This window comes from Antennarius striatus, chromosome 23 (assembly GCF_040054535.1).
Source record: "Antennarius striatus isolate MH-2024 chromosome 23, ASM4005453v1, whole genome shotgun sequence".
NCBI classification, from domain to species: Eukaryota; Metazoa; Chordata; class Actinopteri; order Lophiiformes; family Antennariidae; genus Antennarius; species Antennarius striatus.
Genome location: NC_090798.1, coordinates 9,545,001 through 9,555,563, shown reverse-complemented (window position 1 = coordinate 9,555,563; position 10,563 = coordinate 9,545,001). Strand labels below are relative to the sequence as shown.

Sequence of the window (10,563 nt, the reverse complement as noted above, 5' to 3'; positions counted from 1 at the left end):
AGACCCATATCTGGGTATAAGAGAATTTACAAAGTATTTGAGCTGTTTGTAACAATATATATAAGTAAATTTATGACAAACATGTGACACCTATGATACAATATGACAAGATAAACATTTTAGACATAAATTACTATGAAACCATAACAGGACAGCAGGGAAAGAGTTACTTCCTAAAAATACATGTAACTTTGATAAATTTAACAAGGTTTGACAGAGTTGTCTTACTGGAGGATGAGAGTAACTGCATGATTTTAGAAAATCTGGGCTTTTCCAAAATTCTGGTTTAATTAGAGATTTTCTGAGATGATCCAAAGCAGGACAAGACAAGATATAATATTCACAACTGTTGAGACAGGACGAGATGAATCAATGTTGTCACTATGCAGGTACTGTTGATTAGCTACAGGGAGTGAATGATTGCCACAACAGAATTTAACCAGAATATTTTGTTCATCAACAGGGAGTATGCCAAGGTACAGTTCAATACATAAATAATAATTTTCAATAGAGCATATTCCTGTTCACTTCAGCAAACAGTTTTCGTTAGAAATATCATCCAATCTTTGATTAATTACAGATTTAAACCACAGAATTTCATTCTTCTGAGTACCGTCCCAAAAAGTTGGAAAACCACATTCATTTACTGTACAATTGGATGTAACCTTGCTCTCTAGTGCTGAAAATATTATTTCTTAACCAGTATAATATATGAGACTTTGTGATGACTACCTTGCAAAATTCTTAACCAAAAATTCACCATTCTTTTCTCATTTATTTTTTTCACATTAAATTTTCCCTAGTCACCATAGGCCTTATAGTTAGAAGTTGACTTATTAAGTAAATTCTTATAGAATCGTTTGTGGAGCATTTCCAGTTGGTTAATATTTTGAAAACCCCATGTTTCACAGCTGAAAGTCAGAATGGGAGGACTAACTGATCGAAAAGCTCACTGGTGACATCGATGGGTAGATCTAGATGCTGCGAAAGCAGATTAAACATTGCTCTCTGGCAAGTAATTTGGACATTTAAAAGTTTGTTGAATTTACCGATGAAATTAAAGGTGCCCCTAAGATATACTGTACATACTTATAAACTACAGTACATTGATAATACTCTGATTAAATGTAAATGCCTTAAACTTTTTAACTTTACCCCTAGAGAATATAATTATCTTGGTTTTGGAGGTATTGACTGTGAGATTCCAGGAAGAACAATGTGAATGAACAGCGTCCAGAGCTGCCTATAACTCATCTTCACTTTCTGCAGGACTAATAGTGTCATCTGCATTATAACAGTACATATAAGAATGTAAGAATATTTCAACGTTTTCATCACTCAGTAAATTTCTGATGTCACATGTAAATACATCCAGATCATTATAAAAGTGACTTTTGAAATACTCAAAATCATTCAGATACACTGCAGATAGTAGGGAGATTAATTTTCGCCTTGGCGTACACCCGTTTCACCTGAGAAAGAATGTAATATTTTACCATTTACTTTTATACAGTTCAACCTGAGCTCATGTGATTTCATGTGATTTCAACTTTTTACATCTATTCTTACATTTAAAATAATCAGCTCTAGCATCACTACAAGCTTTAGTAAACCTCGGCTTGTTGGTTTTTTTTACGAGGACTTGAAGAACTTACATGAGGATTTGTTTGCATATACCAATTTTCTTAGCAGGTTGAAGAAAGACGTCACATAAATTATTACTGATTTCATCTATCATTTCCTGAGAGACTACACCAGTATCTACATTTAAATCATCCAAGCACTTCCAATGTGCTGCTGTAGCCTCGACATAAAAAGATTCCATGGAGTTAACTTTAAACTTGGGATCATAATTAACAAGAATGCATTAGTATCAGCTTTGTTAATTTCATGATTATTGAAAGCCGCATTTGGGTCAGAATTACTCTCCAGTCTCAGAGCAAAATGAAAATCAGAAATACATTTATCCAATGGTTTCATACAAATATTATTAATTTAGAATATACAGGAGGAGAAGCAATGAAATAATCAATAGAACTACAACCAGCAGCAGAATAGCAGCTGAAACCTCCAACCCAACTATCATTAGCCAGCTTTAGGTCTGCTATATTGCACAATTCAATTAGCTTCTGCCAATTTGCATTAACATAATTATCACGATTGCTTCTCTCCATTGTCAGATTATTATCAATTAAAAAAAATTGATAGTTAAAACCATCAGAAATTATATCATTATCAATAAAGGCTGATTCTTCTTTTTTTACTTTCAGCTTTTCCCTTCAGGGGTCACCACAGCGAATCAATTGCCTCCATCTAACCCTGTAATCTGCATCCTCTTCTCTCACACCAGCTACCTTCATGTCCTCTTTCACTACATCCATAAACCCCCTCTTTGGTCTTCCTCTAGGCCTCCTGCCTGGCAGTTAAAAACTCAGCATCCTTCTACTAATATGTTCACTATCCCCCAATATATTCACTATCTCAGGCTGATTGATCATTGATAAAATCATCCAGTAACGGAATCCTGGAATTGAAATCCCCAGCCAAAAGAATGGGAATATATCTGGTGTTAGGAGAAAAAATATCATATAATTTCCTGAATTATGAAAAATAGAACCTATACGGTACCAAGCAAAACATCATTACCGCAAATAGTTTTGCAAAACTTGATCCCTAACACTGAATCTCAGACTAGGTTTCAATCAATCAATCAATGAAGTTTTATTTCTATAGCACTTTATCATGGCAACAGACATTTCAAAGCGCTTTAACAGACAGAAAAATCCAACTGAACCCTCCAAAGCAAGCATAAGCGACAGTGGTGGGGAAAAACTCCCTCGTTGAGGAAGAAACTCTGGGCAGACCCAGACTCTTTTGGGCGGCCATCCACCTTGACTGCTTGGTTGGAAAAGAAATAAAAGGAAGATAAGGATAGGGTGAGAGAAAGGGAGACAGAGAGAGTGGTAGATAGGCCAAATAGAGTCAGTGTCTTTATGTTTATAGTTAGACAATTTGATGCAGTCACTGAATTGGGGATGAGAAAGTCAGGCCTCAGTTGTAGTTTACAACCACTTCAACATCACTTCATATATATTGGGGCGGCAGTGGCTCAGTGGTAAAGCGGGCGGTAGAGCGGGTCGTCCTATGATTTAAGATCGGCGGTTCGATTCCCGCTCCCGCCCCCCCAAAAATACCCGGAGGTGAGCTAACAGTGGGAGGTGTCAGCTCATCTCCGGAGCACTGCCGAGGCACCCTTGAGCAAGGTGCCGTCCCCTTTACAAAAATTGCTCATTTGAGGCGCACCAAGAAGGAGCTGCCTGCCACTCTACCTCCCCTGCATGCCTACAGGCCCCTTTGTGTGTGTGTGTGATACAGGGGCCTGTACTCACATATATGTATGCATGCGTTTGTAATCAGTAGCTAGAGTGTGCTTCTTAATTTCCCTTCGGGGATCAAACCAGTATATAAAATTAAAAAAAAATTAATCTTTAACCAGAGCACAAACGCTATGGATACCAATGAATTTATGGTTTTTAGCTGATCTCGGCATAACAAGAGGTGTGAACCTTCATCAAACTCATTTACACATCTAGTTTTGTTTCAGTCAAGGGTCCAATATCGTATTAGTTTACTATTTACTATTTTAGTTTACTATTTATGTAAATGATTTGGCCCACTTGAAATGAAAAAGACAAAAATCTTGATGGGATCCCTGCAGGGGTCTCTATTGTTCTCGTTGGGGACTTCAATGCACACGTCGGCAATGATGGAGATGTGGTCGAAAGGTTTTGATACAATAAAATAATACAATAAAATAATATAACTAAAGGACTCCATGATCCTGTTAACTATGCTGGCTGAAAAAGGCCACAAGGCCTCACAAGAGAAATTACAGTACTGCATGGATCAGGTAGAGTACCTGGGTAGGTTGATCAAAGAAGGGACGCGATCAATTTCTCCCTCCCAGTTGTAGGCGGTGTCAAAAGCTCCCAAGCCAACCACTGTTAAAGAAATGATGACATTTCTGGGAATGATGGGGTACAGTTCAGAATGGGTTGATGGATTTTCTGCTATTGTCCAGCCTTTGAGAAATATGATTAAAGAAAATGGAGCTGGAAATTTGCTAAGCAGATTACTTTGGACATCAAAAGGACACATTGCTTTTCAAACTATTAAAAGTTTGCTGCAGCGGGCGCCGGCTTCGACTCTTTCGAACTATGAGAAACCATTCCAGTTGTTTGTGTCGTGTCGTCAGGGACATGTAGGGATGTTAGGCCAGAAAACAGGTATAGGTACACATGCTCAACCAATTGCATATAATTCTGTTGCACTAACGCCAGGTTAACGCCATCACTAACTAGGTTTGCCAGACTGCTATCAGCACCTGGCTGCCGCTCATTTGTTGTATGACTCTTATTCCCCCCTTCCATGGCTTTAAAAGCCATGGAAGGGGGGAAAGTGGTGGAAAGTTTTTAATACAATAAAATAATACAATAAAATCATATAACAAAATCATACAATTTCATAGAACCAAAGATCTGGATTGTTATGTGTATGTCAAATCATCCAGAACTTGGGAAGACGGCACCAGGATATCTCGAGGGAAACGGCGCCTTGCTCAAGGGTGCCTCAGCAGTTCTCCGGAGGTGAGTTGACACCTCCCACTGTCAGCTCACACTCCGACTATTTTTTGGCAGGAGTGGGAATCAAACCGCTGATCGTAGAACAATGGATGACCCGCTCTACCACTGAGTCACTGCCGCCCAATTGACACACAGCTGATCATTGCCAACGGTGGATCCGGCATACCAAGCGGTTCTATCCCAGGTACATCGATGATATCAGAGATCGTAGAGATTAGAGACAGTAATTTTGTGTTATTTTATGTTAGCCTGCCCCCTTTTTTCTGGGCTTTTTTACTGTTGTTGTTTTTCTTTTGTTCAGAATGCTCTTGTGTGTTTCATGGATATTTTGTTCACTGTTCAAGCTTTTTCTGCTCTGTCATATTGTAAACAGTATTTTTACTGTACCTCCTGTACTAAACTGTACAGGAAAGAAACGGATTTGCTCTTTGCTAGAATGCTTTTGAATGTGACAATTACATGTGGACATACAGTTCCCAACCAAGACATTTTGTGTACTTTTTTGCATGCAAATACCAGTAAAACTGAAACATAAAAGCCTATGCAATTTTTATGATGTCAACAATATCCAATATTCTGAAACCTGCTGTACTTTGATTGACTCCATGTACCTTATGAAGTGAAAACAAGCATTATTCTTTGACATAATAATTTTATTTTGAGTCAAATATCCAGTGTTTTGGTAAAGTTGGTGTGTGCAGAGAAAGATGTGTTCTATTTTGAAATGAAGAGTTAGTATTTATTTAACCAAGTGTGTTTTTGAGAAAAAAATTAACAATTTCGTCAATTGTGCTTTGTAGGTGTGAGTCTGTGTTAAGAGTTTAGAAAAAGTATTTGAAGTACAAGTAAGTGGTTGTTAGCGACTGAAAAAAAACTAATATCAGTATGGGAAGGGTTCATTAATGTTCAAATTATCGTAAATAAGATAAATGGTTTGTCGTTATATCACGGAATTTGTTATTTGCGTGTGGTTCCTGGAATCCATTAACGACTAGTAATGAGGGCGCACTGTACACCTTTCAGACCTCATATTTTGTTCACATTAAAACATTTGACATTTTGCACAATGACATGTGCTGTTGCTTGTGATACAGAATAAATACCTGTAACTCTTGGTCTGTAAAATATCTAAATACCTTTTTTTAATAGCATTTGTACTCCCCATAAAATATCTAGTAGTAACAGCATTTAATGATTAATATCCATAAATTAAAAAATATTAAATAATGTCACTAGAATATGCACAAATATGACTTAAATTTTACCTTATTTTTCACATGATTGTACACGTTGTCCGGGTTGATGGAATTGTCGGCTTCTTGCTTTGAACTTTCTCAAAAAGATAAAAATCTCAACCAGTTTCTCACCCAGTTGTTCCCTTACATGCATAAACTCTGACAGCCATTCTGTCTTAAAATAACTGCATTGCTTTTTTACTTTAGCTTGGTGAGTGGATGTGTTGCTGCCCGTTTTTTCCAGTTGTTAACTAGTTAACCGGCATATAGCAGGGCGCACATGCAGGATTGTCAATACTGATTGGCTGCGTGGAGTTAGTGAACCTTATCGCATCATGGACTGGACACCTGTCAATTACTGAGTCATAACACAAAATAGAATAGAAAACAATAGTATTGGTCTAATTAATTAGATTAGGTCTAATATTAGATATTATTGAATACGTTTGTATCAAATTTTATTTTATGCGCTGCATAGGTTTTCTTGTGCGCTGACAATGTGCGGGCAGTGCACGATTGCACAAACGCACAGCTTAGAGAGGACATTGGTCTGGACTGTCCTCTGCTTAAAAGAGATTATTTCCCATTCCTTCACCTTTTCCTCAGACCAACCAATGTTCAACCAGGATGGGTTTACACTCTAGCTCCAACCTGTTCCTCTGGTGTTCGTAGTAGACTTCAATTTGCTGAATGATTGAATGACAATCTCAATGGTGTTATGTAACGTACGTTCATAGTTGGATACCTTATTGTCACTTGCACAAGTTTTTGTTGATATATCCGCTTTTTCCTCCGAGAGGACAGAAAAAGGGTTTACACAGCATGACATATATTCTTCAATCCAGCCAGTAGCCACGAGCCGCGAATTGAGTCTGGAGTCGCTAGCTGCTAAACATAAGCTGAGTCTGGAGCCGCTAGCTGCTAGACATCAAGAAGTTGCTGTTGAGGGGCGGAGCTCAATCTTTTTGATTTGTCCTATCTTTAAATTCTGTCAGCATCTCCAGAATATTCTGTATACTAAGGCCCAGTAACTTCTAACTAACAAGCTAACTGGGTAGTCCCAGTAGTGGCCCGGTGGATGTTGTGCCGGGTTTGTCTCTGTGCCGGCCTGGTGGACCCGGCTGCAGATGAACTGGACACAAACACACAAATGCAGTCATCCTTTATTGAGTTTAATGTAGAAAACACCTCCAGGGAACGGATGCACCGTGACCTCCAACCTTTCACCCTGTCTGGTAGTCAGAGGTGGGCAGGGTCAGTGTTCCTCCATCAGTGATCACGGAGACCAACAACAAATCACTAATAAGCTTTAGATCTTTGGGTGGCGGAAGTCTCTGCCGGCAAACTTGGCGTTGTTCCCAAGCTCCTCCTCAATCCTGCATATCAGAGGTCACAGGGTCAGAGGTCACCGGGTCAGAGGTCGCAGGAGCAGAGGTCACATGATCAAATATATCACAGGGGGTCAGAGGTCACAGGGGCAAAGGTCAGAGGGGTCATTATTTCATTTAATTTAACTGTAGTTTGGTGACGCTGATCAGAACAATCATGCTTTTACTTTGAAACAAAAGTGGAAAGGGATGCTCTTATTTTAGCGGGTTAGCGGACAGGAAGTTGTCACCTCATCAGCTGGTTGTACTTGGCCAAACGCTCAGACCTGCAGGGGGCGCCGGTCTTGATCTGGGTGGACAAAGACGACAGTGGGTGGCGGCCTTCATTCAGGTGGGCAGTCACCTGTCTGTCTGCCTACTTGTCTGTCTGCCTACCTGTCCGGTGCAGAGTCCCACCACCAGGTCGGAGATGAAGGTGTCCTCCGTCTCTCCAGAGCGATGGCTGACCATCACGCCCCACCCACTGCTCTGAGCCAGACGACACCTGCAGGCAGACAGACAGGAGGACAGACAGGCAGATAGATCAGCAGACAGACAGGAAGACAGAGAGGTGGGACCACAGTTAGGACAGGAGGACAGACAGGTTGGGCTGCAAGCAGACAGACAGGAGGATAGGGAGGTGGGACTGCAGGCAGACAGACAAAGAGGACAGGAAGGTAGGACTGCAGGCAGAAAGACTGGAAGACAGACAGGAGGACAGACAGGTGGGACCAAAGGCAGAAAAGAATACAGACAGGTGGATCCACAGGCAGACAGATAGAAATGCAGACAGACAGACGGGTATCTTACGCCTCGATGGACTCGGTCACCGAGCCGATCTGGTTGACCTTGAGCAGCAGACAGTTGCAGGCCTTCTTGTCGACGGCCTGCTGGATCCTCTTGGGGTTGGTCACCGTCAGGTCATCACCTACAATCTGATTGGTTAAGACATGGCTCAGTTTAACGCTATTGTCCTCTGCAGACAGTACATTGTGACCCATTGGCTGATGCTATCGTGGTTTGCTAAGGTTCACCTTTACCCTTACCCTAAATTAGGGTACCCTTACCCTAACTTAGGGTAAGGGTTAGATTAGGGTTAGGTTTATGTTTGTTTATGGTTAGGTTAGGATTTTTGGTTAACCCTTGAGGTTAACCCCCAAAACCCCTTAAAACCCAGAAAAGATTCACCTAAGCCCTAAACACAAATGGCTTCATCTCTTTTGTTTTTTAGTTTAAGTGTTTTATATATATTTTGCTCCTGAGTTAGTGTTGCTGATCAATTTGAATTTATGAAAATTTATTGATTTTATTGAATTTTCAAATGGGGCGCAGCTCACTGGCCGAAAAAGACAAACTTGGTTAAAACTGTTCATACAGTTGCTTAAAAAAGGATTTAATTTTGTTTTCGAATTTTGGAAAATGCAAGCACTTAATATAGCTTTCCTTGTTGTCTGTTGATCTACTGTATATTCCTTTTTTCTTTCATGTCCATAATGAAGTATTGGGGGGCAAATGTTTTCTTCTTCCTGTGGGGGTATAATAGTCAATCAAACGTTCCGGAAGGGCTCGCGCCCCATCACGCCCTGCTTTGGTTCAGGTTTGTTTAACCCCACGGGTCCATCTGCACAATGGCAGCTGCTGTTCAGCTAATAAGCTAGGCTAACAAGCTAAGCTAACTAGCACGTTAGCTCGTCAAACTGCTGCTGGTGGCAGTCTCACCTGGATGTCGGTGGAGGCGGTGAACTTGGCCCAGTTGTCCCAGTCATCCTGGTCGAAGGGGTCCTCAATGGAGCTGACTGGAGACAGACAGATGGGTCAGGGGGACAGACAGGTCAGGTGGAGAGATGGGTCAGGGGGATAGACGGGTCAGGAGGACAGACGGGTCAGAGGGACCGAGTACCAGGATGGTTCTTGATGAAGCTGCGGTACAGGTCTCCCAGCTGCTCCCCGCTGATGTGTCTGGACGGGTCGGGGGGGGACTTGAAGTCCAGGTCGTACTTCCCTCCCCGGTAGAACTCAGAGGCGGCCACATCCATCCCGATGATGATCTTGTCGGGGTAACCAGCCTGATCGATGGCGACCTTCAGCAGCTCCAGAGCTGGACGAGAGGACAGTCTTCATCAGTAACAATCACCACCCCCCTTAACAAAAAGAAAACAGATAGGTGGGTGTCTCACCCTCGTTGTTCTCCAGGATGTTGGGGGCAAAGCCTCCCTCATCGCCCACATTGGTGGCATCTTTGCCATACTTGGCCTTGATCACGTTCTTCAGGTTATGGTACACCTAATCGTCACAATCCAACGATTAGACAGAGACGGGTGAAGAGCTGATGCCCTGCTGCCAGAACCTGTGGGTCAGGGGTGAGTCATGCAACATGGGGGCGGGTGACGCCCTTCACCTCTGCTCCGATCCTCATGGCCTCGTGGAAGTGGGCGGCGCCCACCGGGAGGATCATGAACTCCTGCATGGCCAGCTTGTTCCCTGCGTGGCTTCCTCCATTGATCACGTTGAAGGCCTGCAGACGAGACGCTGCGTTACCTCGGTGGCATTTGCACGCTAACAGTTTACCTGCACAATGCTCACAGGAACAGGAAGGATCACGTCCTTGTTTCCAGCCAGGTCAGCGATGTGGCGGTAGAGGGGAACACCTTTTTCTGCAGCGCCAGCCTTACAGACGGCCAAGGACACGCCCAGGATGGCATTAGCACCAAAACGAGCTGCAGAAAGAAAACATGAGACAGACAGGTAAGAGAGAGAAGAGTCAAAAAAACAGAGACATGTCAGAGAGGGAGAGACACACAGGTCAGAGACATGGGTCAGAGGGATAGACGGGTCAGGGGGATAGATGAGTCCTCACACTTGTTCTCAGTGCCGTCTAACTCCAGCATGAACCGGTCGATCTTCTCCTGTTCCACGACGCTGATCTTCTGTGGATGTAGACAGACATGTTGGGTGGGGTCATGGGGTTCATGGGTGGTCTTGGGGGATCATGGGGGTCATGGGGGTCACAGGGGACATGGGGGGTAATTGGGGTCATAGGGGGTCATGGGGGTCACGGGGTTCAGATACTGAACCTTCTCAATCAGCTGGGGGGCGATGTCCTTATTCACATGGTCCACAGCCTTCATGGTTCCTGTGGGGGGGTCACAGGTTACACAAGGTCAAAGGTCACGCTGTGAGCCAACATGCTGGTCTCCTACCTTTGCCCAGGTAGCGGCTCTTGTCTCCATCACGGAGCTCCAGAGCTTCATGGACGCCGGTGGACGCCCCGCTAGGGACGGCCGCCCGGAACAGACCTGGAGACAGACGGGTGGACAA

The 10,563-nt window shown here is 42.7% G+C and overlaps 1 protein-coding gene across 2 annotated transcripts in view; it reads right to left on the bottom strand.

The window, feature by feature from the left end:
- Window positions 1–7,029: 7,029 nt before the first annotated feature.
- eno3 (enolase 3, (beta, muscle)) overlaps window positions 7,030–10,563 on the bottom strand; it is a 4,810-nt gene continuing 1,276 nt past the window's right edge. For both annotated transcript variants that reach the window (XM_068308310.1, XM_068308311.1), the window contains exons 3-14: window positions 10,446–10,541; window positions 10,320–10,378; window positions 10,103–10,172; window positions 9,829–9,962; window positions 9,644–9,760; window positions 9,423–9,528; window positions 9,146–9,343; window positions 8,965–9,041; window positions 8,056–8,180; window positions 7,642–7,750; window positions 7,497–7,555; window positions 7,030–7,254 (exon numbers count right to left, since the gene is read on the bottom strand). In XM_068308310.1, coding sequence (XP_068164411.1) covers window positions 7,188–7,254; window positions 7,497–7,555; window positions 7,642–7,750; window positions 8,056–8,180; window positions 8,965–9,041; window positions 9,146–9,343; window positions 9,423–9,528; window positions 9,644–9,760; window positions 9,829–9,962; window positions 10,103–10,172; window positions 10,320–10,378; window positions 10,446–10,541 — 1,217 coding nt within the window. In that variant the 3' untranslated portion in view covers window positions 7,030–7,187. The remainder of the gene's footprint in view (window positions 7,255–7,496; window positions 7,556–7,641; window positions 7,751–8,055; window positions 8,181–8,964; window positions 9,042–9,145; window positions 9,344–9,422; window positions 9,529–9,643; window positions 9,761–9,828; window positions 9,963–10,102; window positions 10,173–10,319; window positions 10,379–10,445; window positions 10,542–10,563) is intronic.